Here is a 27,918-nt window from a genome sequence, read left to right as displayed (position 1 = left end):
AAACCTTCCTCTGCTCGCTTGCAACCCCGCTTTCACCCTTACGAGCCCCCAGGCGCCGCCTTCGCACCCCTCCTCCTCCCCCCCCCCCCCCCGCCTCGCCCCCCCCCCGGCTCTTGTACTTTGCTGGCTTAAAAAAAAACACAACACCCTTTTCTCCGTCGCCAACCTTCCCCTCAGCCCGGCGGCCCCGCGCTCCCGCCCCAGCCCCGTCCCTATCCGGGCTCCCGGCAGCGCTGTCCCCGCCCCGCAGCGCCTGCGCCCAGCGCCGCTTCCTGGTGGCGGCGGGGCCCGGCCGGTACCGGGGCGATGGCGGGGCCGGGGCCGGTGCTGGCGGCGGCGGGGGCGGCGGGGCTGTGGGTGCGGGGGGCGGCGGGCGGGGAGGTGGTGGCGGCGGCGGCGGCGCGTCCCGGGGCGCTGGAGGAGGAGATCGTGTCGGAGAAGGCGGCGGAGGAGAGCCACCGGCAGGACAGCGCCAACCTGCTCGTCTTCATCCTGCTGCTCACCCTCACCATCCTCACCATCTGGCTCTTCAAGCACCGCCGCGCCCGCTTCCTCCACGAGACCGGCCTCGCCATGATCTACGGTGAGGGGCGCCGGCACCCCCACGCACGTGTCGTGTCCCCCCCCCCCCCCCCCCGCACCCACGTCCCCCCCTCCGTGGGAAACCCGTGAGGCGAGGGAGCAGCGGGAGCGGGCAGCGAGTGCTGCCCGCCCTGCCCTGAACACTGGGAGCCCCGTCCAAACCAGTCCCGGCTCTGTGCCGGGCCAACTGGAGCGTCTGGGTTGGTGCCCGGCCGCCCGCTTTCATGGCACCAGCGGTGGGGACCAGCAGCCCACCGTTGCCTTCTTCGGTGCTTGGTGGCCCCTTGCCGAGGGGCTACGACAGGGCTTGTTTCGTGGACGTCCGCGTGGGCGAAGGGGTGCGGGGATCCGGGGGGACACGCCGCATCCCCTCCCAGCTGCAGGCGGATGCTCCCATCTCGCTGGGATGGCCGGGCTGCGCGCCCCGTCCCGGCTTGCCGTGTGCTGAGCGTTATCTGGGTGTTGCTGGAGGGAGGGTTGGTCGTTTTCCAAACCCCGGATATCGAGGGCTCTCGAGGGCAGCGTTACTCCGAAATCTCTGGCAGTGAGGAACTGGTTGGGTTTTCCCAGGCGGCCTCGCAGGGCGGCCGCAGCATGGGTGAAGCTGGTGGGGTTGGGGGCTACCACATGCCAAGCGGCCTCAAAACCATGGCACCGAGCACCGGCAAGTCCCGCTTACCTGCTCCAGGGCTGAGAGCGGGGACTTGGGGCAGCATAGACCAGGCTTTGCACTGGTCAGGAGCCTTGCATCCCTCATGCTGGGGCCAGAGGTTGTGTTTCCACCCTATGTTTAGAGTGCCTGAATCTCCAGAAGCTGTCCGAGAAGAGTGGAGAGGCCATTTGGGGAGATGCTCCCACCCTTTGCCGTGCTCAGAGACCCACAGGGCCAGCAGCCTCATGTCCTGTTGCTCGAGGGCCTGTGTGCATAAGCTCCTACTTTTGGGGTTTGTCCTCCCTCTCGGTGAGATCCCCCACATGTGTGCCCACAAGAAGTGGAGCGAGGCCGTCAGTCAGGGGAGCGGGTGTGTAGCTGGTTGGATTTTAACGGTGGCCTGTGATTTACTGACGTGATGTGGCCTCGTGAAGTGGCCTGAACCATTGTATGGAGATGCCACACGTGGCTCTGCCCGAGTTATTTAGCGTGACTTGGAGTTCAACCAAAGTAGGACTGGGAGTTGTGCTGGGGGAGCGATTAACGCGGCCACGGATCCTCATCTAGACAAGATTTGTTGAGTTTAGGATTGAAAAGATGTCTTCTGCTGAGTGCTGTGGTTAGTGTCTCTTCTCTGTGCTGTCCTTGCTCTTGCTGGTTGTAGGTGATGTGCGACCAAGCTTGGTCAGAGCAGCAACGTGGCCGAGTTCCCCGCCCAGCAGAAAACTTTGCTCTGAAGGCTGTGACTTGACCCATTTGGGCCGTTGCCTTTTGTGATCCTAAGTTTCAGTTAATTGGAAGTGTCCTTCCAAACGAAGGGGTGGAGACGCTTGCGTCAGCCCAGAGGCATAAAATACTGGTCTGCCTTTTCAGATTCCTGCAAGCCACGGCTGAGGCAGGTGCAGGCATTGCTGGCCTCCGGCCCGGGGCAGGGGTGGTCACCTCCCCGGGACGGGAGCTGTGCTGTGGGAGCATGTGCTTCCAGCACGGAAGGCCTTCCTTCTCCTGCTGCCCCGGAGCTCGCCGACACACAGACTTTCTGTTCCTTTCATGCTTTCAAACTTGTCCTTAACCTTGTTCTTCTTCTCCCGGAGTTTTCTTCCTCTTGGTTCTCCATTCTCCCTGACCCACCTGAGTGCTCCCCTTGTTCTCAGAGGATGACTCAGGTCGTTTTGGTCTCCTGCCGATCTATAAAATGCAACTTTTCTGTCTGCTCTTTTGCAGACTGTGCTTAGAGAATTGCTGGTGAAATTGGTAATGTCACCCGTCTGGTCATGCAGAAGACCCCGAGTTTTTCCCTGCTATCAAGGCTTTTGGCATTTGCTTCTCAGGTTGTGACAGCTGCCGTAGGAAAAGGGATGTGTAATTTCCCAAGGAGCGGTGAGATGCTGTTGTTTTACAGCGACAACTTAAAAGCTGCAGGGTGCAAAGCAGGTACCGCTTCTGCTTTGCTCTCCGCAGCCCCCTGCGATGTTTTCAGCCCCTGCGATGCTTTCAGCCTCGGGGAAGTCCACTGAAAATGTGGAAGTGCTGCAGCAGGCAGGCTGCAAAACAGACCCTGAAATCTAAGCGAGAGAAGCAATGTGTAAAAGCTTGTCTTTTTCTAATTAAAAAAAACCCAACAACTAAGTCAAATAAAACTTTTGCATACACCTCTTCTTGCTGAAATACATCAGAGTTTCCTTGGTGTCTGTGTTTTTACTGTAAGTTATAAGCTCTTGCTCTGGGTGGATTTATATCTTACAAATTACACTGTCAGCTCAGATTTGATGTTCCAGAGCTGGACGCAGGCTGGAGTCATTTCACGGTGATAGACAATAGGTGTTTAGTCGCCTCTAAGCTTCATTTCAGTATTTAAAATGAGGTTCCCGCGTCCGAGGTACTCAACATTTAGGATGATTAATTGAACAATCTTGTTTCAGTTCTTCTTGGGGTCTGATGCTGGATGTGACAGGAGCTTCTCTATAAGTTTAGTTTCCTTGTACGTGTTCCCACTCGGCCCCTGGATTGCGTATGTCTAAATTGCTTGTTTTCAGGATGTCTTCAGTTACTCGCTACATTTTTCTTTCCTTTTGGTGTCCAGATTAATGCTCGCCTGGGATCCTGCGTGCTTCCATTGTTGTTAAGTGCCTGGATGGTAATATATTAGTCTTCATTTAAAACCTTACCTCGGAAATGTTCAACAGCACCTAAAAAAAAAAAGCCCATGGGCTTTTGTTCTTTTTAATGAAGTTGGGAGAAATGCAATGAAAATAATCTCTTGCACTTTGCATAAAAGAACTCAATTAATTTACCAGCTTTGCCTTTAGCTTCTCTACTCCTTGCAGCTTTCGGCTGGCAGCTTCCTCGGTGTCAGGTTCCCTCCGCTCTGCTCCCTCCCAGGGCTCAGTTTTGTAAAACTTCTGGCTGCAAAAGCATGTCGATACTGGTGGAGCGGCTCACGGGTTGCTGCTAGGATGGCCCTTTGAGCGCCAAGAGAGTTTGAACCATTTCCTAAGAGACCGTCAGAACCAGGAGGACCTACACAGTCCCCTGGGCTTGGTCTAGGTAGCCTGAGCTTAGGACTGAGTTTGGGGTCTGAAAAAACTTGGCATCCGAGTCGACTTTGTCCCAAGTGCCACCAGCGAGCATCGTTACGTGGGGCGGGTTGATTAGAGATCCGCCGTTGGGCAGGAGGGGCCGGTGGTGGGGTCATCTTAATGTTGGCAGAATAATTGGCTTTAAGCAGCGCAGCAGTGTGCTTTCCCTGTCAGTAACTCTGATGGTATCTCTGTGTCGGAAGCCGCTGGCGCGATGCTGGCTGGTTCACCCTCGGTGCCCACGAGCTCTTTGTGCGGATGTGTGTTTGCTCGTGGGCGTCTTTTCCCACCTCGGTCCAGAGAGCTCTGGAAGCCTCCCGGGCAGTGTGTTACAGGGCAAGGTAAAATGCCTGATTTTGGGAGCCCCAAGCACAGTGATCTTGGCAGATATTGTAAGTTTATCTGGCCCTTTTCCCTTATCCCATTCCTAGCCAGAGTGGGAATTTGGCTGCGGCTGGAGCATGGCCGGCACGCGGGGCCGGGGAGCAGCTGCCCGGGTAAGCGAGACGGCGAGGACGAGCAGGGGTGCTATCAGATGTAGTGCTGCTTTGGGACAGGGATTAAGAGCGGAGAGGTGGGTGAGTCAGGATCCCTTCTGAATTCCCAGCAGCGACGTCCGTCCATCCGTCCGTCCCTCCTTCCTCCTGCAGGGCCTCTCATCTCCAAGTGCTGAGCCCGGGCATTAAAGGGGTCGCTGGATGGGTTTCCGTCTGAGAAAAGGCAGGCAGCTGCTGCTGCTGGAGATTTCTGACTCCTGCATGAAGCTCTAAAATAAACCTTTTTTTTTTTTAAAAAAGACTTCTTAAAAGCCGCCCTAGGTAGCTCTGGAGGGCTGCAGAACGTGGTGTACCTGGTGCTGCTTGCTCCGTAGGAGCAGAGGAGCAGTTGCGAGGGCAGAGGGTGAATGAGCTCCCCAGTCTGGCTTTCCTCCCTTTCATCTGAATTCTCACTGTAACTGTTTAAAGCTGCTTAATAGTTGTAAGCAGATGTAAATAACCCTCTGAAGCTCACATTATCCCAGTGAAGAATTTTGGTTGTCTCCCATGGTACCTCGGGGGTCATCATCTTCTGGGTGAAAGGAAACCTGGGTGTTTTGTCCCGATGCTGTGGTGCCATGCATCCCCCCCGCCACATGCTCATGTAAATATGTGCTGTGGCATCTCGATGTTCTTGACATCCTTGCCTTCATTTCCATACTTTTATTTCTGGAGCACTGGAAGATCACAGGAACAAAGAGGCTAGCAGAAAAGTAAGCAAAAGGATTCCTCTTTGGTGTCCCCTGTTAGTGATGCTAGTGTAAAAGCAGCTCTCAGGTGCTCTGCACAGTGTGACGTTCCCTGAAGCAGCTCTCCTTGCTGGAGCTGACCGTGCCTGGTTGTGCCAAGAGGGACCTTTTCTGCTACTGTCGGGGCGATTTTGTGCCAACGGTGCAGTGCAGGATAAAGCCCAAAGCATGTGGTGAGCACATGGTCGACTGTGCATGGCTTAAAAGCATCGGTAGGTTGGCGAGAGCAGCTCAGCTGTGCTGCAGAAGTGCCGTATTAGACCAGGGACGGGGTTTTGGGTGCAGCGCCCGGGTCTGTCAGCTTGGTCCCTGAGATGAGCCATCTGTGTCACTGGTGTGATGGGTTAGCAGCAGTGAGTCTCTGCAGCCAATTCTGCCTCTGCTCATGGCCTGGATATGTGCTTGGGTGGCCCTGCTGTGCATGACATCCCCTGGGATGGGAGGTGGGGGCTTTTCTTCTGGCCGTCAGCAAAATGAGCAAATCTCGTCCTGGAAAACTGCTGTCATGGCAAGAGAAGGCAAAAAACGGGCAGCAGGTCGGGAACTGGCTGCAAGAGATGCTGAACGTGCTGGGGCCCCGCAATCTCCTGCCCGGCCACGGCAGAGCTCCTGCCCAGGCTCTGCTCCTGTGAGATGGCGGCGGAGGAAGAGTTTGGTGTTCCCTTCGGTTGGGGTTGCGCCCTGCCTGTAGGAAAGCACAGAGCAAGATCTTAATTAAGGCAACAGTAAAGAAGCAGGAGCATCCTGGGAGGCAAATAGAGAAGCCTTCCGAGTGTTGCGGTCTCTGTTTAGTTCCCACGTGTCTGAAAGCTTTTCATAAATGTGTGGTTCAGAGATGGGGTTAAGATCCAGGATTTCTGTGGCGGCTCAGCGCTGCCTTAATCAAGGAGTTTCCAAACCCTTTGTGCTGAAGGCTACGTGGAAAGGTGTCTTGTGGGACATCCCTCCTCCCCAGCCTGCAGATGTCAAAAAGCTCTGCCAGGAGAGCACTCTGCACACCATGTGGGTGAGAAGGAGCTGGAGGAGCCTGCGCTGTGCAAATGCCGTTAATCTGGCTGCGAGGCCTCAGAGCGCAGCTCATCAGCTGTGCTGCAAACGAAAAGTGCCGTATGAATTGCTGACTTTCAAATTAACCCCACGATACTGCCGCACAGCTGCTGAGCCGGAGGCAGCGTTGGCTCGCGGGGCTGCCCTGGGGCTGCTCCTCGTGGTGCAGAGCTGAAGCTTGCAGAGGGCAAGGAGCAGACCTGGGTGGTCGGCCTGGAAGGCAAAACTTTCACATTTTTTATAAAATGGGGATCGCTGCTGTGCGCTGCAAAAGCTCCCTGGTGTGGGAGGAGGCTGTATGGTGCTGCAGCGTCTTGTGAAGGATGCTCACTATCCTCAAAGCGTTTGTGATGGTTGCTTGGTACCTTTTTTAATCCCCTACAAAAACGAAGGGTTTAATATATTTCTGTAGTGGCAAAACATGATGCTGTCAGGTTTCCAGGAGCAACGTGCATAGTTTGGGCACAGGTGAGCAGTGCCTTGCTCAGGTCCCCAGCTGTGTGCCAGCAATACCAGGGTGCTTGCCCTAAGAAAACCAGCGTGCCCTCGATGTAGGCTGTTCACTGCGCTAGAGCGAGGGTCTGACTGATTGCTGGGTAATTAAAAGCCTTCAGGACCGGTCCATGGCTGGTGTTAGAAAGTCCGCATGAGCATGGAGCGTTTGCATGGCTCACGGGAGGACACGGATGGTTTAGTATTGCGCGGGCAATTATTTGGGTGGTGGTTGTGCTCAGCAGCTGAGCAGAGGGTCAGGATCCTGGTGTGCCTGATGCTGCATCCATGCTCAAAGAGATCATCCCAGGAGTTTGCCATGGCTCATCTCACCAGTGCATGTACCTCCCCAGGGGTCCTGGTCGGCGTGGTCCTGCGCTACGGCATCCATGTCCCCAGCGACATCAACAATGTGACGCTGAGCTGCCAAGTGCAGACCAGTCCCGCCACGCTGCTGGTGAATGTCAGTGGAAAGTACTATGAGTACACCCTGAAGGGGGAGATTAGCGCCCAGGAGCTCAATAACGTCCAGGATAATGAGATGCTGAGAAAGGTAAGGGAGTCGGCGATTGGAGAGGCGATGCTCCCCACTCCCCCCATGGGGACGGGTCCTGTATCTGCTGGATTAAGTGATTTTATTGTTTTTTTTTTTTTTTTTTAACTTCAGTCAGATTGTGATCGGATATAAATTATAAGTTGAACACAATGTCATGAAACTCTAGTTTCAGCTGATCTTAATTTAAGCTGTTTGGACTCTGAGCTGTGTCTCCCAAAGATCACAGACACATCCTCAGCATTCATCCAACAGCATTTCATCTGGCGGGGGTACGGGGTTTCCTCCGTGTATTTTATATGACATTCTTATTTGTGTTTTGTCTTGCAAAGTCTTAACAAGCCATTTTACTGTTGTTTTTTTTTTTTTTTCCCTTAACAGGTGACTTTTGATCCTGAAGTATTCTTCAACATTTTGCTTCCTCCAATTATATTTTATGCAGGCTACAGCTTGAAAAGGGTACGTGCCTTTACAGCGCCTACATTTTTACTTCTTCTGCCTCCAGAGCATTTTTAATACTTGAGAGTGCTTTAATGCTTGCTCAGCAGGCCAAGGCTGTGGACCTGGGTACGGTTTTCCCCAGTACATGAAGGATTGTAGGAAGCAGGGCTGAGAGTGCTCCAGTCAGTCTCGTCCGTCCTTCTGTCCCGGGAAGGGTCAGCAACTTCAACCATTTCCAGCACGGGTTTGTGCAGGGGTTTTTGAGGTCAGCTGGGCCATTTCAGCCATCCTTGCTTTCGAAACACATAGGAGGGTGGGAAGGTTTTAGAAAGCAGCAGCTCTCTGAAATGCTGATTTGGAAGGAGAGGAAAACGATCCTGTTTAGCTTGCGGGAGAAGGAAGGAGGAATGCTGCTGGGTTAGGAAATCAGTTCCCAGGACTTGGAACAGCACCTTATTAAATACATGGTACAACAAAATGATATGTTCATGTTTATTAATGCCGCATTAAGACCTGCTGGTCTGGCAGCGTACACCGTTGTGCTGGGCACCGTTCAGCCATTCTTGTCCAGCTCGTGGTGTCTGAGCTAGGTCCAAGTTGCTACGGACACTGTGTGGGTGCCTGTGCAGGCTTGAAATAAACCGTTAGCAAAATATAATTCAGGGTTGTTTTTTTTTTCTCCTCCTTCTAGAGGCACTTCTTCAGAAACTTGGGATCCATCCTAGCATATGCTTTTCTCGGCACTGCAATTTCCTGCCTGGTGATCGGGTGAGTAGTTGGAGCTGGTCTGGTTCTTCCACAGGATTTTGAGCCGCTCTTGGAGGCAGTGCTCTGAGCCCGGAGCTGCGGCCGCTAATCCCAGCCCTGAAAGATCACACAGGCTCTCTGCTACTGCTGCTCGGCAGCGGCAAATAATACTGTTTACTGTCCAAACTTTTGCTGTGTGGATAGGGTGATTGCTGTCTAATGGCGTAGTGCTTTCTCAGTGTCCCATACAGAATAGTTACATACATGGCAAGGAAAGTTTCACGCTTCTCTGAAGACTGTCTTGAAAAAACAGTCAGTAGCTTCAAATTATTGAAAGCATAGCCCTAACAAGTGTGAGACACAAGAGTAGAGGGCAGGATCGTAAATGCATGTCCTGTCCTTACTTGCTGGAAGCAGGTGCCTAGTGAGCACAGATTGTGTTTCATATTATTTATCCCTATGCACAGAGGGAGCTAGATGATTCACACTCTGAATAGTAGCACGCAGGCTGGCGTAGGGTGTTTTCCACTGGAGAGTCCAGTGGATTCATGCAAACTCAGCATCCACATTATCTGTTCCTCGCTGAAAGTTTTGGCTGTTTCAAAGTCAGGCCAAGGTCATCCCACTGAAATGTGTTAATGTGAAACACTGCAAAGCGATCATGAGACCCTACGAGTCTGGCTGCTGCTTTTCTTTAGCCGTGTTATGCTCGTGGAGGAGTTTCAGTCCCGGTTCCTCACCGGCACCGTGTTTGTGGTCCGGTGCGGCGGGTGCTTTGGTGTGCGCGGTCCTGGGGTTTCATCAGGCTCAGCTCACGCAGTGCCGTTCTTTGGTGTTCCTGCGTTTGGATAACTTTAGGGGTTAATCTGGCAAATTCAGGGGAATCGAGCCCATTTCAATGTCATTTTAATGCACTGCAGAGATGAGTAATTGCCTCTTCTAATCACCAGCTCTGTCGTGTATGGCTGTGTGGCGCTGATGAAAGTCACTGGGCAGATCGGGGGAGACTTCTACTTCACTGACTGCCTCCTATTCGGTGCCATCGTATCGGCTACTGACCCAGGTATGTTAGGTGGTTATTTTTTCCCTCATTTTACCTACATTTTGATCTGTTTTGAGTTGTGAAGAGGGGAAGAAAGTCTGAAACCCCTGCAAGTTCCCTCCTTCTGAATTTTGGAGTTTAATTTTTTTATGACATTCTTAGAGGTCAAATTTGTCTCCATGCCTTTTTATTTCCTTCAGTTATGTGTAATATATCTTCCAAACCTCTGTTTTCCTGAATCTTTGTTTGCAGTGAAGTCCTAGGCAGTCTCTCTCTTGACTTCGCTGGGTTTTGGGACAGGTCCACTGTGCCTCTGCCATCCTGTGCCAAGAGCTGATGCACAACAAGATGTGTAATGTGGGGAGGGTTCAGCTGATAGGTTTAGTTAGTTTAGCGATTTTCTTCCGTTTCCATTTGGATGGGATTTTGGAAGGTGCAAATCTCATTGAAAACTGATCTTAATGAGCAGTACTGAGGACAGTAGTGACATCTTGGTCTACTGATGCACTTTATAAATCAAAACATGCCTTGTCCAACTGAATTTTACTTAGTTCATGGTTGCTTTTACATGGTAGCTGTTTATTTGCATGTTCCAGCTTCACCTCAAAACACAGGACCACAGAAAGGCCTCTCTTTCCTCCTGCCCTTTGCTGAACAGGGCTTGAACTTCTGCCTTTGCAGCCTGGCTGCTACGTTTGAGACCAGTGTGGTGGGGCTGGGGGGTGACAGCATTGCCCTCCTCCTGATGTTACAGTAGCTTTGGCGGATTTTTTAAATGCAGATATTGGTCAGTTTTGCTTGGAAGGGAAAGATTGCACGCCTGGATAAGCCAAGTCTTCTGCCCTTTTGAAACAAGTGCCAGTGGCTGTCGTTTCCAGATGAATTGGGACTTTTACCTGCTCATCTTAACAATGAGTCATTTCTGTTTTCAAAGGCAAAATGAGGAGCATTGTATGTCTATGCATGTATGCAAGAATAACACGGCAGAACATAACCTGCAGGATAACGTGGCAGTAACCACATCTGTCTGCCAGGTGGAAATGCGAGACATGCATTCCCCAGGAGTTTTTAAAAAATTTATTTTTTATGTTTCCCTAAGGTTTGCCAGGTATTGGTGTGGCTATTACTGCTGATATTTTTATTAAAAAAAAAACCCAAACAAACTTAAAAAATAAGGTAAAATGATTTCCCAGCTTCTCTGAACGTGTCTTGGGTGGGCATGCATTCAGGCCACCAGTTCCTTTAGCGGGGAGCTGTTCCTGTGTGGCTGCGAGGTCGAGCATCCTCCCCGTAACTTAGCCGGGGTGTTGACACCAAGAGGGGGACACGTTTGCAAAGCAGGGAGCACCTCACAGACGTGATGGCGGTGTGGTAGATCTGATGGCAGATGGGCAGAGGCCAGGCAAGGACCATAGGTAGAAATAATGCCTAGTAATGCTGCAGACAAGCTGTCGGCGTCGCGTCCCTTCTTCAGGCTTCGAAATAGGAACAAGAAGATTTCACAGGTAAAAATGGAGCGTTTCCCTGTGCGTAAATGGATTAAACCCCCTTTACTGTGTACAGATGAGTCCCTGAATGCTGTTTTAAAGGACTTTCAGAGAAGTTGATTGGAATTAGCTCAGCCCTCTGCAGCAGCCTGAGCTGTGCATGATGCACCATGTGTTACATCTTGCTTGCTTTAGACGTTGTGATGTTTTTGCAAGGCTGATATGCAAAACCTGCTGTGTTTTCCTTATCTTCTTGGAGCCGCTCGATTGCAGAAGGGCTTGAGGGTACTCCGATCTCTGCCACGTGGCCGTAAATCACAAGAAACCCCTGAATGGGGTTTGAGCCGATGCCTGGCTTTTTCCAGCTGGCATTTCCAGTGTGTCAACTTGTGTTGAATCTGAGGATTTCATTCTGAGTATCAGGGATGGAAGGAAAAGACAGCCGTCATCCTGGACAAGCCTGCATCCTCCTGGCCTTCTGCAGGTGGAGGAAGGCTCTCCCTGATGCTCCGAGCTAATGGCATCCCAAAAGCTGGGTGGCTTGTGTCAGCGTGGTACCGTGGTCCAGCCTGCGAGCTCAGACCCTCAGGAAGCTCAGAGTAGAGTTTGCTCATGTCTGCCTGCTAAAGACTTAACAGACCTAATGCCCAGGATGTGTTTTAGTAAAAGGAGGAGGAGGGAAATGATAAAAGCAAATCCAAATCTTAAAGGGCGGAAGGAAGATTCTCAAAGGGAGCACGGGGGGCAGCTGGCAGCATGGCAGCAGAGTGGCACAGATGTGCAGGAAGGCAGCTTTCTGAAAAGGGGCGTTTTGTCTTTGATTACACCAAAATAACGGCACCTTTTTGAATGTCTCTCTATTTTTCTATTTGTCAGTGACTGTTCTTGCCATATTCCATGAACTCCAGGTTGATGTTGAGCTGTATGCCCTTCTCTTTGGCGAAAGCGTCCTCAATGATGCCGTTGCCATAGTGCTGTCTTCGTAAGTGTGTTCTGTTTTTATTTTTAATTGTTATGTATGTTACATGTCAGGTGTTGGGGGGAGCCACTCAGCCTTGCTCCTGTAAAATAGGAGCATCAGTGTTTGCAAGAGGAGATTTCCATATTAAGTGTCCTGAAAAGCCGTAGTGACCTTCTGATGCATCTCCTCATTGCAGACAGCAGCTTGGGATTGCAGGTTGTCCTTACAACTTCCCCCTGCATGATGGATAGTTTTGTTTTGCTTTTATGGCCAGTTGACCCAGCCAGAAGGAAGTTTTTATGTCCTCTGAAATGGGAAAAGCACCATATCTGCTTTTCAGCCACAGGATCCCACTGAAACCCATTGCTGATGGCTTTGCTCCTACCTGCCTTCCTTCCCGTCCACAAATACCTGCTTTTGTTTAGGTGGAAATAGTTGGTAAAGCAGCTGTTTCCTTTCTCTCCCCACTTTCTGTGCACCAAGAAGATGGTATTTCTTACAGCCAGAGTTAATACCCTGGACTGAACACATGGGAAACTTGCTGGCTTTCTAAAGAATGTTTTATATTCTTTAATATTTTATGTCCTCTGCATGTAGGACATATTTTATCTGCGTTTTCCCTGTGTTGTCATTACGGCGATTTGTTTGGAAATATATAATATCTGCAATGGTGACAGGTTAATGTATAGCTAAGACTAATGCAGAAAATATTTCTGGAATACTTGTCACTCCGGCGTGCTGGTTGCGTGGGCTTTACTGAGGTGGAGGCAGCAAGTAACATATTGTGAGCTGCGTATCGCCACCCGCATGAGTTGTATTTACTGAATTGAATGTTTCTGTTGAGGTTTCTGGAACTGTTTGTATTGCTCGCTCTGGCTTTTATGCTGGATGTGTCACTGCTGGTGCGAGAATAAATGCTGCACAGCCAGGTCGTGTTTAAGAAGTGATCCAGAGTGAGGAAGGAACAGGGTCTTCCAGCCTGTGCCTGGAGGTTCTGGGTAGGAGTGGGTGGGTTCAGCATCAGAGTAATGATATTTGTGGTGGATCTCCGCACACGTAGGTGACTGCACCGTGTGCCGCAGTGATTTGCCTCTTGCACTGTTTCAGTACCAGCTTTGTAGGTGTTGCTCTGATTTCCCGCTTTCCTCTTTCCACAAGCTGAGTTCAATCGACCCCCCTCCCTGAAATAAGATAATTTGCACCAAAACAGCAGCTCTGAGCTGCAGTCAGCAGTTATTTTGCTGCAAGGCTTTTGTGCAGCCCAGCCCAGCAGCATGCTGACTTCTCAAGGGCTTCTCAGGACTTAACCTGTACCCGTTTTAAAGCTTGCCATGGTCTTTGTCTTCGCAGTCACCATAAGCAACGTAAGGCAGCCCCGGTCAGCACAGCAGGTACCGGTCGGTGCAGGCATCTCAAGGGCAGCCTCGACTCACCTGGACACAACCACATCTTAGGTGCAAGGAGGAGGTGAAGACCTCTTGCTCCAGGGAGGAGAGCTCCTCCAAGAGCAGTCCAGAGCTCCTATTTGTGGTTCCCCTTTTTTAAATTTAGTTTGGCATTTGCCTGTTTCACAGCAGAGGCATAAGAGGGGGAACTCCGTGGGGACGGTTCTGCTCCCACAAGCAGAAGACCGGCTCCCCAGTTAGGAGATGCAAGGGTGAGTTGGGAAGATGGAGAATATGGAGGTTTCTGGGTGAGCTGTGCTGATGGAGGAGCTGCCACCTGGGTGACGGCTGGTGGTGGGTGCTGCCTTGTCCCAGGGGTGAAGAGGGGCTCCAGCCACAGCTGGCCGTGTGTGGGGGTTCGGTGATTGCCCCAAGAAGTGCCATCGGCTCCTTGCACGTGGTGAAAGCGAGCGCTGTGGGCACCATCCCTGCGCCGGGGGAGGATGAGGTGCTGGGACTCCTCCACGGTTTCTGCCGGGAGCTCGGTGCCCCCGAGGCTCCTCTCCTCCCTGCTTTCAGTCCCGGGCAAACGCCCGTTCCCGTGCTTGGGGAGCAGGATCTGTGCCTTTCTGTTCCTGCCTTGTGCTATCTTGGCCTGGCCTGGCTTGGCGGCAGGGAACCAGTTGCAGGATGAACAGGAATTGAACCCAGAACGAAAGCCGGTGGGCAGCGAGGTGCCGGGGCTGCGGTTCGGGAGCAGGCGGGTAAATGCAGCCGCAGGGTCTCTACCTGCTTCTTCTGACAGAAGGTTTCACAGGGGCTAAATGCCACAGGGAGCCCCATGGGGAAGGACAGGGGAAATAAAGCACATGAAGGGCAGCTGGCAATAATGTCTTATTAGTGATGCAAAAAGCAAAACCAGAAGGAAAACTGTAAGAGGTTAAAACGCAAACCTGACATCCAAACAGTCGGTTATGGAGGGGAAACGAAACCGGTCTGGATTTAAAAAAAACCCCCAAACCCCAAACCCCAGAATAAGAGCACGTTGGTGAACAGGAAGTATAAGACAGGATTGACAAAAGAAATTAAATCACAGGGAGAAATCTGTGGCTTGCAGTGTAAAAGACAATGCAGAAAAATGAAATGTATTAAAAGCAGGGAAGTTTAGCAGGGGAAGTGACCCGTGACGTGTTGGAAGGGGGAGGATTGTCATGCATGTTGCAGAAAAATGTTGGTGTGTAGTTAGGGGAGAAGGCTGCAGGATGTGTGCACAAGGCAGTAACTTTCCGTTCCAGCATAACTCAGGAGGTTAAACAGCAAATGTTTAAAGTTCACATCCAAGAGTTTTAACAGAGCCAGGCGAGGGATTGCTAACTAGGAAGTTAATGTTTTTGGTAAGTTTACATCAAAGAAAGCGATGTAAGGAGTCAATAAATGGGATTTAGGAGATGGCTAAGGGCCCCCCTGTATCTCAGTCTTTCCAAGTAAAACAGTGGAATGGCTGATGCAAGGCTCAGCTCATCAGGAGTTAGGAGGGAGCAGATTCAGAGATGGGATCAGCGTGGCAGACCTATTTGCCATCTCATCACAAAGGTCTGTTGAAGTTTGGTGGATGAAGATAACAGTGTTGCCGTTTGCCTTGCTACCCTGCAATATTTCACTTCAGAACTCGGAGCAGTGCAAAATAAATTTAGTGCACGTTAAATGCGGTAAAATGGCATAACTTACAGTTCTCCAGGGGATATTCACATCAGCCGCCTCTGTGGAGTTGACAGAGAAATGTAGGCTTCCCACTCGAATGCTTTGTGGTCCCAGAGTGCCTGACTTTATAGAGAGCTGATTCCAAACCCCCAAAATACCATCATAAATGACGGACTGTCGCCTAGCGAATGTATTTGCAGGAGATCATGCAAGAGACGGGCTTTGGTCCGATGCTCTCTAATGTCTAAGAGCAGCAAATGCAGAGCCGTGCCTAGGAGGGGTGGCTGAACTGTAGAAAGCCAGCCGGGAGTGCAGGGGATCCCAAACTCCCCGGGACAGGGTGGGCGCGCTGCACCTGCATGCTGTGAACGCAGAGGGATTGCAGTGTGGGACTCGGGTTTTGTCTCCCTGATTTCTCAGGCTCGGTGTTTGCAGCGATCGTGGCACTTTGCAAAGCTCACGTAGTACCGTGGAGGTGCCTCTCCCTGCAGACTAAGCAGTGTTTTGTTCTTGTGTGTGCTTTTCCTCCCTCTTTCAGTTCGATTGTTGCATACCAGCCGGCAGGCGACAACAGCCACACGTTTGATGTCACAGCGATGTTCAAGTCCATCGGGATCTTCCTGGGGATATTCAGTGGATCTTTTGCAATGGGAGCAGCCACTGGAGTTGTGACAGCTTTAATATCCTTTTTGTTGTTTTTTTCCAAGTGTTTGCATAACAGCTTATTTTTTTGCTGTGCTGCATCTCATCCAGATGCAGTGTTTCATGATTTGTAGCCTAAATTAATGAAAGGCAGTGCCATAGCCTTTTTAGGGGTAGGCTGTGTAGCGTTGCTGTGATACACAACTGGATTTGATATACTCTTAGCCTACAGTTTCTCTCCAAATTGTCCTTAACCATCTGCAACGTCACCAAGTTCACCAAACTTCGGGAGTTCCCATTGCTGGAGACTGGCTTGTTCTTCTTGATGTCCTGGAGCACGTTCCTGCTGGCCGAAGCATGTGGCTTTACAGGCAAGCTCCAGCACAGCCCTGCGCCTGGGACGGAGATCTGCAGGGATGATGGGGCTATTGAGTTTTGCTTCTCCCAGTATCGATTGCAGCTGGGGCTCTCCCTCTGCTTTCAAAAGTTTAATTATTCTGGGTTCTGGGGTTATTGCATTAAGTCCCCTACACCACGGGGGTGCAGCCTAGCTCCCTTTTCATGACCAGGAGTCTAACGTGATGCTCTGCTCCCCAGGTGTGGTGGCCGTACTCTTCTGCGGGATCACACAGGCCCATTATACCTATAACAACTTATCTACAGAGTCCCAACACAGAACTAAGCAGGTGAGAGCTCCTCAGCCCCCTTCAGCCTCTCTGAATTTCAAGTTCAATATTTTTTCCTTCCCTCTAGCCAGAATTAGGTGCATCTGTCTTTCTACAGATGGATTTTACTAGGGTTGCTTCTGCAGAAGTATTTATTGCGTGATGGATGGGCTAACATGTTTTTCTTGTTAAATCTGTGTTATGTCTAATTCACTTTTAATTTGTTTTTCTCTTTCAGTTGTTTGAGCTCCTGAATTTCTTGGCAGAAAACTTCATCTTCTCCTACATGGGACTTGCACTGTTCACCTTCCAGAACCATGTCTTTAACCCTACCTTCGTGGTGGGGGCTTTCGTATCCTTTGGAGCCCCTTTTATAAGACAAAAAAAGAAAGGGAGAGGTGCCTCATTCCCAATCTGTGTTTTTCATTCAAATGTGTGGAGTTTTTTTTCAGTCAGTCTAGCTTTATTTTTAAAAGGGGATTTCTCCTGTGTAGTGGTGCCTTTGCTGGTTATTTTAAGAAGATGGAGATTCTTTTCCCAGCTTTTCTGGTTTTTTTTCTTCCCCGTCTTGTCTCCTTTCGTGAGCATTTCAATCAAATGCTGCAGGGACTCGGCGTTCGATGCGAACGTGATGCTGAAGCACCAGGCTTCGTCACGAGGCAGCGTGGCACCAGGAGTGGCTTCACAAATGGGGACCGCCTGGTATAGCTGTTTATGTCCTCTTTTCTCTGCTATTCCATTTGGTTGGCCTTGAAGAAAGCTTTTTTTTTTTTTTTTTGGTCAAATAGCACAGTTAAAGCTACAGTAGATGCCTCTGAATGATGTCATGAGAAAGGATTTCCCCTTCTGCAGGCTGATGCTAATGGAAACAAGCTATTGGTCCTGGTATGTCTCAGAAAAACAAGGATTTTGAAGGAATTTTTTTCATATCACAGGGAAGCCAGTTTAGATGTGCAGAACTATTTTCACCCTTTGCCTGCACTGAAGCAGGCTTATACTGATAAATAAAACGTCGTTATCTCTGCTAGTGCTGGCATGTGGGTTTGCAGTGGGGTCTGCTGGATTTCCCCAATGAGCTTTTGCGGGGTTGCAGTGGGGTAAAGGGAGTGAAGAGCAGGGAAATGCCATTTGGGTGGCTAGATTGAAATTTTATGCTGTGCCTCTTCAGTAGGAACTGGCTAACTCGCTGATGAAATAGCTCATTCATGAGAGAGATCATGAAATACGTCTCTTATGCAAATTCATGATGTTCAGGAAAGAACATAAAAGCTGGAAGCATTTTCCATATTATTCAAGGCTGCGCTGAATATTGGCTCCAGGATTATTTTTGCCATCTGGGTGCTGGTATTAAAAGACACAGCTTCAAAGATAAAAAGCAATATGAAGGGGCTGGTGATTCTTGTATCTCGCAGGCTATGAAAACAGAAAGAGTATTAGGGTTTTTTTGTTTCCTTCTCAGCTGCTGCTGCTTTCGTTTTGCTGAATAATCTTTGGGAACGGGACTTGGCTTAAAGCTTCAAACCCAGCCATGAAGTGTGGCGTGCCGGGGAATGTCAGACGGGTTGTGGTAGCTGTGATAACTTGAGCTTCACAGAGGACAAATAATTCTTGAGGTGGCAAACAGACCTGGCAGGGGAGAGCATACGGTGGGAAATGGTGGTTTCTCTCTCCTCTCACTTGTCTAATCTGCCCTCTCATCATTTCGCTTGTTTATTTGTGCTTGCCTCTGTATGCTGTTCCTGAATTGCAATGTGTACTTTGCTTCGGTGAGGCAGTAGCGTGCTCTTCCCACACTGCTGTAGCACTCAGAGCTGGGTGGTTATCTTTGCATCCAGAGGACCAGCATTTCTGAGGCTCCCCAACGTTTCCATCGGGCAGTAGAAATGGGCTCTGTGTGCAGAGGTGGGATTCGATGGGAGACATAGGAAGAGCAATTTCCTTAACGTGTGCAAATACAGCTTGCTATCTTCCTAGGAAGAGCTGCCAATATTTACCCACTGTCATTTTTACTGAATTTGGGGAGAAGAAATAAGATCGGAACAAATTTACAGCATATGATGATGTTTGCTGGTACGTTATTGCATCCTTGCCTCCGACCATGTGGCCCATCTGCACTTCCTTGCCCCCGAGCACCTGGAAATATTCCTTATTCAACTCTAAATCTCTTACGGGCAATGTCTGGAGAAGAGGCTGGGCAGGAAAGGGCTCCCTTAGACTCAGTGGTGTGAATGCCTTGGTTTTGAGATGTAGGAATGAGCTCCTCCTGCCCTGCACTTGAGTGCACATCGTGGGGCAGGAGGAGGGTTTGCCTTTCTGGGCTGGGAAAGAGTGGTGATAACCCAGGCTTTCACAACGTGTGCTGTGAAGTTGTCACGCTAAAGCACTGTGGTCTCCTCCGGTGGTGGATGTCCTGTCAGACAGACAGGACCGGACAGTGTGATGGGGCAGCGTGATGTAAATCCTGGGTGGGGAAGCCTGCGGTGGGGGCAGCTGCCTGTGCCGTGGGCTAACACAGCTCTTCTGTCATCCCTTCCCTGGCAGGGCTGCGAGGAGCCATGGCATTTGCCTTGGCCATCCGTGACACGGCCACCTACGCCCGGCAGATGATGTTCAGCACGACGCTCCTCATCGTCTTCTTTACGGTGTGGGTTTTCGGTGGGGGCACCACGGCCATGCTGTCCTGCCTGAATATCCGGTGAGTACGGCGTGTATGGGGCTCTCCTGGCGCAGCACGTCCTCTCCCTCGTCCCGCTCTTACATTAAGGTGCTCGGTTTTAAGGGACAAGAGGAAGATCACGTCCTTCCCCCTGAACCACGGTGCCTACCCACCTGGCATTGCTTGTCCTAACCCTGTGCTCATTTTCTCCTCCGCAGAGTTGGTGTGGATGCGGATCAGGAGAATGTGGTGAGTGCGGCGCCGCTGGGCAGCCTCTGTAGAGGAATTTGCACTGTGCTCGTCGGTGCAGGGGTTACATGGAGACCCTGTAAATGCCTGCCTGTGCTCCGCTCCCTTCCAGCTGTAGGAGAGTTTTTAGCTCCTCTGGTGAAAGAGTTTGCAGTCAGTGGGAGTCATGGCTTTTCTGTGCCCTCTAGTTATAATGAGGCTTGCTTTTATTCAGTTGGAAAGAAGGGCGTAGAAGTAATGCTGGACTGTTTAGTCAGTCCACATTACTGCTGCGATAGATTCAGTCTCTCCCTTGCTGGATCTGAAATAAATATCAAAATGTGCGTGACACGGAGGCTTTCTGCCTCACCCCAGCGTCCAGGGCAGTACAGAAATGCCATTTGCTGGCCTATTAATTAGACCGTTACTGGCCTAGCATCTTCCATCCCACTTTTACCCACAGGTACCCTCAACCTCTCTTTTGCCTCCACGTTTCCTGTGGGTAGTTGCGTGGCAGCCCAGGAACCACCGACCGCGCTGAGATAAATGCTGGAGCCCTGTGGCATTGGGAGTTTTCCTGCCCAGTAGCCCCGAGCTGTCTTGCTCGTGCCTCTGCAGCCCCGTCGTGCTGTGGCTGTGGCTCTAATTGATTTCAGTGTGGGTTCTGCACCTTGGAGGTTCATTTTATTCAGAGCCATTTATTGGGCTGTTCACCTCCTGGAGGGAAAGCGTCAAATGCTAAAGGCAGCCCAGAGCCATAAATCTGAAAGCCAAATTTCTGTGAAATATGTAATTGTATTCATAGTCCCCTCCAAACAGTTTAGTATTTTTTTCTCCAACTAAAAGGAAGCCAGGAGTCCCCTAACACATGATTACTTGCATACAAAAATCTCAGGCAAGATTTGCTGGAGGTTGGACCTGTCAGTTACTATTTAATGTGATGTCTGGATGCAGCTGCCTGCTCCGAGGCACTTTAAACCTTGGAGCCAGAAACTGGAAGGCTTTAGCAGAAAAATGGTCACTCTGTACTTTGATACCACCTCCCTAAGGCTGTTGCACACTGCTAAATGCAGAGCGTGGTGCCGGAAGCACCTTCAGCCTGTTGTGGTGTGAACGCCCTTATGCTTGCCGCAACCTAAAGGTTTCTGAAGAGGCAGTGGGAAGGTGTGTGTCTTCTTATGTCCCCCTGGGGATAACCCGGTGCCTCGTGGGGGGTCCTGGCCCTGATCCACATTGTGGCACGTTGCTCTGCTGCTGTTTAATGTTTTGCTCTCCTGCAGGGCATCCCGGAGAGCGAGAGGAGAAGTACGAAGGCAGAAAGCGCCTGGCTCTTCCGCATGTGGTACAACTTCGATCACAAGTATCCTTGAACGGCAGTCGGCGCATGCCGTGCCAAATCCTGTCTGCCGAGCAACTCCGTTGATTCGGAGCGTGACTCGCTCCCCGCTTAGCAGAGGAGCCAGCGTTTGCTTTCCTGTCACACTGCTGATTTTTGATTTGCACCTCCTTGTGTCTGTGGCTGGGAGAAATGACCATTTCCACCCGCCGTCAGTGGGAATGCAGCGGTAGCTCAGTTCAAAGCGGGGCTCCCCTGGGATTCCAGCCTTGGAGGTCCTCGATCCCAGTGGCAGGCAGGGAGGAAGGGCAGAGGTCTTCTCATTTGTAGCCCTCTTGCTAGATCTGTGCCCCTCCTCCCTTTCAAATGCTTTGCCATGAATTAGTGGAGGAGTGATTTGCCAGGCTGAGAGGCACAGGATGATGGGACAAGTGATGCTGCTAAGCCTTTTCTTACTGGGACTGTGTCCTGGTCCGCTCATGTCCCACTTTTTGGTTGCATTCATGTTGCTCATCCCTATAATTTTTGTGCTTCCAGGGACTTGTGTTTTTTTCCTTCCTGTGATTTCCTTGAGACACTGAGTTCCTCGCTGCTACCTCTGCATCCCACCCCTCGACTTATCGACGTTGCCCTGTTCCTCTTTCTTCCTTAACCCTCTCTGTAGCTATCTAAAGCCCCTGCTGACGCATAGCGGTCCTCCTCTGACGACCACGCTCCCGGGGTGCTGTGGGCCTATTGCCCGGTGCCTGACAAGTCCGCAGGCGTACGAAGTGAGTCCACTGGTGTCCTTTCTGTCACAGTGTTAGTGGAGTTTGACATGTTTACATTTCTGCGTGGCTTTTGGATGCTGCTCTGCAGCATTGAGCTGAGAGCCTGGGGGGAGATCAGATACTGGGACTGATGGATGAGCTAATTCCCGTGAGCATTTTGCTTTTCCAGCTAACTGTTTCGTCATGAAGGGATTCGTGGTGTATTCAGGGTTGCCAGCATCTGAACCAGGGCTGACTTTCTCCTGAAATGGTAAAGAGCCCTTGTTTGAGCAGCCCAGAGGGGCAAGGAGATGACAAGCAGCTTTGGAGAGCCTGTAGGGAGCGACCTCTTCCACCATCGCTGCAGAGCCTGTGTGCACCCGCGCTCTTCGAGGAGCTGGGTTTGCTGGTCAGGCTTGGCCTCTCGTGGCTCTGTGGGTGGCTGGTGCCGGCACGGCTCTCTGGCAGGGCCGCAGCATTCAGGGCATTGCCGTGCCCAGGAGCACCTTGCAGCGGCAGCTCTCCGTGGCAGGAGTTTTCTTGCCCTGCCAGCAAAGTATCAGCATCAAGTTCCCTGCACAAAACAGAGATGGCTCTGATGGGTCGGCAATGCGATTCCTGTGGTCATGAGTATTTTAGTCCTGTCAAAGCCACTCAAAATTGCATTCCCTGTGTATCTGGCTATGGCATCAGAAAGAAGAGCCAAGAGAGCCCTTGTAGGCAGTCTGCAGAGAAGTTGGCGCGTTGTGCGAGTCTCCTGGGCTGAGAGATGTGTGTGTGGCACATCTGGTTATGGTCATGGTGCAGGAGAGTCTGTGATTCGCTCCCTTTATCTGCTCGTTCACCGCCACTGCGATTGCAAACATAGCTATTCAGGAAGAGTTAAACAGCACTTTCCTCCTGTTTGTTGCCCAGAATCAAGAGCAGCTGAAGGACGATGACTCTGACCTCATTTTGAACGACGGGGACATCAGTCTGACCTACGGGGATTCCACCGTCAACACCGACTCCGTCGCATCCAGTGGCACGTCACGGCGGTTCGTGGGAAACAGCTCTGAAGACGCGCTCGATCGGGAGCTTGCTTTTGGGGACCATGAACTCGTAATCCGGGGAACGCGCCTGGTCCTTCCCATGGACGATTCGGAGCCACCGTCAAATGTCCTGGATAACGCAAGACATGGTCCAGCATAAGGTTGCTCGGTTTAATTGACAGTAATATTTGCATATATGATCAAGAAATATGTACTACCTAAAGTCTAATGCATGTCTCAAAATGTCTAAGCTGTATAAATATTATTTATATGGTGTCAGAAGAATATAAATATTCTCTGCGAAGCACTTGTAAAGAACAAGCTGCAAATTTAAGTTAAAAACTGTGTTGACTGCACTGTGTAGGGTGGAACTGTTTTAGCGTAAGAGTCTTTTGCACACAGTGAGCTTCTTTAATGTGTGATTTGATGAAGGGTTTAGTTCCCAGTGGGGTAAGTAAAGGAGCTGACTCCCTGTTCATCATTTGAGCCTGGGAGAGGAGGGTAGGGAGGTGCTGGCGAGCAGTGGAAATCGCTTTCTATTCAGATGAGGATTGGTTTTGGGTTTTTTTTTGGTCTCTGAGCTTTGGATAGTCACGTTTGAAATCTCAGCGAAAAATCTGCCCACAGACCCTCTCGCCAGGCAGCAGCCGGTGATAAACTTGTTCGCTTTGTGGGAACCTGAGCTGGGACCTGGAGACTTTCTGCTTTTTAGTGACCCTCTGCCCAAGCCTTGCTTTAGCGGGCTAACGGCAGGCACCGGCCAAAGCTGATAGCAAGGACTGCAGGTGTCTGGCTGCTTGGATGGGAGCAGGAGAGAGGGATGGTTTGTGTCTGTAGTCATGTTTAGGAGAAGGAGGTGATCCCACAGAAGCTACACCAGGCGTGCACAGATTTTAGGGCTGAGTCCATCTTTCAGTTGTGGCTCGAGCAGCTTTCTAGAACCAGCCATCAAATCCTCAATTGGCAACTAAATTTCACGTTTGGGAAGCGAAACGTGAAATGTTTGTCTTTGTGCGAGCGAATCCCTTCTCCTGCAGTCACAGATGTAGCTAAGATGTGCAGAGCTACCGCAGTTGCACACGGGGCCGTGGAGCCCGGCTAACCTCGAACACAAGCTTTACGGCTACAGATTGACACGGTACCTCCGGACCTCTCCAGAGGTATTGAGCATCTAGGTGGTACTGAAGGGGAGTTGTCCGTCCGTCCTCCTGTATAGTCAAAAATCATTGCACTTTGTTTAATAACTCCTTAGCATGCTGTGTGTCTGTAATCCCCACCACATCTCTCTCATGTCTCTTACCATTTAACGAGAAATGTTTGCGAGTTGATTTTTTTTTTTTTTAAATTTTTATTTTTATTTTCCAAGGAAGAGCACAGAACAATTTGTGATTTCACACTAGTGTTAAAGGATTTACTCTGTAGTTATGGGAATGGCTAAAGGTGCAGTGAAATTGTTAACGCTGACATCCTTCTTTTTCTCCTGAAAAAGGGGGAATCACAGAAATTTACTGTATGTGATTTTATTGTCTATTTTAGCTGCAGTTTCGCTATACAAACCTTTCAGGGTTACCGGTGCACTACAGGTCCATTCTGGAGTTAACCCTCTCCAGAGGGCTTAAACAGAGGTGTTTAAAAAAAGAATATATGAAAAAGAGCCGGATGAGTCTGAGCACTCACAGCTCCCGTTAGCTTTCCTTGGAACAAACTCTCCATCTCTCAGGATCCGACCCTGAGACCTCAGAGCAGTTTCCCTATGGCTGTTTTCTCCAGCACCACCTGAGGGTTGGAGGAGACAGGAAATACTAAAATTTTGAGTGTATATGCATAGTTGAGAAAACAAATTTAAACTTTTTTCTTTTTTTTCATTTTCTCAGGTCTAAGTAACATTGCCTTAAATTTATGGATGTGAAACTAATTATTTTGGCAGTTTATCCCGAAGAAAATGCTTTCTTTTTCCTTCTGAACAAAATGTATAAGTGTTGCCATAGGACTCCTCTAGAAGGGGGGTAACGCTCTGTTTGTATTTAGATAGGGCATCTTCCTTGCACCGGTAAATGGCAGTCTCGCTGTTAACGTAGCTGTTGGATTAGCGCTAGCCTCTTTGTTTCCTGCTATGCAGGAATTCCATAAAGCGTGCATTTTATATGATGTCTGTAATTTAACTTCATGTGTTTAAAAAAAAAAACAAAAACAAAACCAGAAAAAAAGTAGGTACCCGTTGACTTTAGGTTTACTGCATCACTTCTACATCCTGTTTTTTGTTTGTTTTGCCTTTTTGAAGAGGTATGATAAATAACTACCTCTTGTTTTTTCCTGTATAATCTGACTATGAATTCAATTTACAAAGCTGGCGTTGGTGCAGCCGGAGGTGCAGAACGGTTCTGCTCCCCGTGAAAGCCCGTGGTCCCATCGGCAGGCCCCGTGCACCGGCGCAGCGTAAGGGCAGCGCAGGGCTCCCTCCCAGGCAGTCCCCAGCTGAGGTGCAGATTTGCAGCCAAGCGCTGTGAGATGGCCACAGCGTAACGTTTTACCGTAGCCTAGGTAGCATTCCTCTCTTTCTCTGACCCTTCGACTTCAATAATTTATCCACTCTCTTTAAGCTTGCCAACACATTACCATAAGCCTCAGCTTTTGATGCCAGTGACTGTTCATTTAGTACAGTAAAGAAAAAAAAGTTAACAAATGATGATTTTATGGGTTACCTGTGAACTCTTATGATCCATACATAATATAACCAGGATTGTTTTGAATAGTCTTGGTGAATGAATGAATCTAAGCTGAAATTCAGGAGTGATTTAATAAGTGACTCAGGTTCATCCTCAGCTGATTATTTTCCTTGTCCTGCTGCAGCAGAGAATACACGAGTGCCTGGTTTTCAGATGCAGAGCCCTGATGGCTTGTGTGCTGCAGATGAAGTTAAGGGTACCTTGGAGAATCAGGCCCCGAGACCTTTTGCCAAGTAGATAAGACAGCCCCGAGGAGGCAGTTTACAGCTCCCACGAAGATTTAGAGAAGTGCCCTTCTTCTGTAAATTGAATTTTCATGGTTTTTGCACATGAAAAAGCATTGTAGGTAAAGTTATGATTTGTACTGGTACTGTCGATTTGTGTGGTAATGGCATTAACTCCGTAGTTGTGGTGTTTGTGCAGCTAATCTGTGATAGCTGATGATCACTATTGGACCTTCTGTTTACACTGACTAAATCCTTTACTGTTGCGTTGTACTGTGAAAGAAGGATTATGGGCCTATAAAAGATTTTTTTTTTTTCTGGAATTGTGTGTACCATTTCATTAATTCACACGGAAATAAATCTGTAGCAAAGTGATGACGTGCCGCTTGACCTTCTCAGACCAGTTTGTTCGTGGCCTTTGGCCAATGGGTAAGGCAGCAGCCACGGATGCAGATGCTGAACCCCGTGGGCTGGAGGGCAGCCAGGCTGGGGTGCATGCTCCTGCCTTCACCCCCCCTCCTGAGACACAGCCCAGCCCTGGGGCCATCCTCCCTTGCAGGAACAAGCGCTGGGGAGCGGAGAGACGCTGATGTCTGCTAAAAGCCGCTGCAGCTCCCGGGCTTCTCCAGGAGCAGCAAAACCCAGCTGGGGTAGCGCTGCTCACTCGCACATGCCCTGGGGTGGTGGGTGGACCTGCGTGAGAGGCATTGCTACGGGATGTTTGCAAAATCAAGGCTCCTGAGCTTTCGTGGGCTTTTATGTCCTGTGTTTTTGTTGAATTAGCAGTTGGGCTTGTGGCAGCTGCTCTGCCATCCTTTGGAGGCGATTCTGTCCTCCATCTCCGGTCTGTACCAGTTTTTTGGTGCTATGTGCTGTTGGAGCAGCTGAAGAGGTTTGTTGTTCAAATACTTTACAATACTTCAATATAGAGGGCATCTCGGAAACTTCAGGAATCTGGTTTTGAGAGTTGTGATTCACAAAGGACAAGGTTCACCTTTCGAATGATATAAAAATACATTCTTCGTAGCTCTGTATCGCTGCAGGAGGATAGCCCCTGAAACCTAGTTAAACACACTTGTCTCCCATCCATAGCAGCGGCCAGCCGAGGGGATGTCTGTTCTGCTTTCTGAAGGGACTGCGGTCCTCGTGTGGGGCGGCAAGGCCTGAGCTCTCATGCTGGGCTTTGCCAAAGCGTTGACTGCAGCTCACAGAAATACCGTGAGTCTGCAAGCAAGAAGGGCTTGTCCAGCGTCACGCTGGTTGTGGGTAGCCTATGCTACTGGAAGTCACAGGAGCAGGACAGGAGACAACCGTGTTTATTTTCTTACTACGAAATGATGTTAATTCCACCATGTACTTGCACCTCAAAATCCTGACAATCAGAATAAACACTGCTAATCCTGCTGTACGCATGCCGTCCAGCCCAGGCTTGGGTCATACTCGGGCACGTAACTGAAACAAACAAGGACATAGTTTAGCAATTGAACAAATGCCTTTTGGCAGCTCTTTACCCTTGCAAACCCTCACAAGAAGTGCAGCACATCCCTTACAAATGAACTGTTTTGTTGAAATATGGTATGATTCAGGCCCTTGGGCTCACCATTGGTGAACGCTATCTCCGGTACCCGAAATGTAGCCGGGACCAGCTGGCATGCATCCACCCTCCCCAATGCACGTGGCTGTGGGCAGACATCCTCTGGGACAGGCTCACTGTGCCGTGAACTGGCATATGGTTTTAGCCATGCAAAAAAATTTTGGATAGGTGCTGTTCAGAGGCACTGGAAGAAGGGACGAGGCAGATCTCTGCATAGTCTGGGGAGGGAGACTTGCACTGCAGGTAGGTGCATAGAGCCACCACTTGCTGAATAGTCTCGATTTTATTAGTTCAGCTCAATTTGAGCTGATTAGGGACAGCTTTCAGTCAAGCTATCGTACCACTTGGCCATGTTCACATGGGGCTCAGTAAAGCGCTGGGAAGTGGGCCAATGCCAGGTATCTGCAGCCTCAGAAAATCACAGGGCTGTTTTTAGAGCAATCCTGTATTCTCATGCCCAAGGCATGGACAGTCCTGTGCACTTGGCTCTCCATCTCCACGTCATGCTGGGAAAGCCTTTATGTCAGGTAAAATTAAAAAAAAGCAAGCTTTTGATTCTTCTTCCTTATTTCATCGTCGCCTGCAGGGATCTCTTGTCCTTGCTGGGTCCTCTAGATGGCAATATTGGAAAGGACAGTAATTGTCTGTCACTGCCGTGTCCCTGCAGGTCCAGGCAGCGCAGAGACTGCTAGCCCACCCCTGCTCCAGAGATCCTCTCCATCCCCTGCCGTGTTCGCCATGCCTTATACACCATCCAGCTCGAGTCTTCATCTGCACAAAGGAGAAGAGACCCCATTGCAACGCTGACTGCTCTTACACCCTGAGCCCCTTTGCAGAAGCCACCACCTTCTTGAAGGAGGTGCTTGGCTTAGCGATGGCCTCGTTGCTGCCTTTGCGCTGAAGAAAGGGAGGAATTTGCTAACGCAGCCTGGATCTGGCTGTCTCAGTGGGGTACCTGTGGGTAGGCATCAACACCCAGGAGTCTGAAGGCGGCTGAGGTGGCCTTGTGCTCACAGACTGTACATCTACCCTGCATCTTGCTTTCCTCTTTAAGGCCAGCTGCTTGTTGACACATTTTTTTCCCTGTTAGGCTTTTAGAATCAGGAGTTTAAT

General features: G+C 50.1%; 1 protein-coding gene across 1 annotated transcript; it reads left to right on the top strand.

Annotated features, from left to right (window-relative positions):
• The first annotated feature begins 291 nt into the window (after positions 1-291).
• SLC9A6 (solute carrier family 9 member A6) lies at positions 292-25,586 on the top strand. The gene is made up of 16 exons (XM_050901571.1): positions 292-583; positions 6,991-7,190; positions 7,572-7,649; positions 8,323-8,399; positions 9,329-9,441; positions 11,784-11,889; positions 15,493-15,634; positions 15,862-15,967; positions 16,194-16,282; positions 16,500-16,613; positions 18,220-18,331; positions 18,803-18,956; positions 19,136-19,166; positions 20,426-20,505; positions 21,146-21,251; positions 22,146-25,586. The coding sequence occupies exons 1-16, from the start codon at positions 307-309 to the stop codon at positions 22,419-22,421; spliced, it is 2,061 nt and encodes a 686-aa protein (XP_050757528.1). The 5' UTR covers positions 292-306; the 3' UTR covers positions 22,422-25,586.
• Positions 25,587-27,918: the final 2,332 nt, after the last annotated feature.

The sequence above is a fragment of the Gymnogyps californianus genome, chromosome 9 (assembly GCF_018139145.2).
Source record: "Gymnogyps californianus isolate 813 chromosome 9, ASM1813914v2, whole genome shotgun sequence".
NCBI classification, from domain to species: domain Eukaryota; kingdom Metazoa; phylum Chordata; class Aves; order Accipitriformes; family Cathartidae; genus Gymnogyps; species Gymnogyps californianus.
This window is presented reverse-complemented; position numbering and strand designations above follow the sequence as displayed.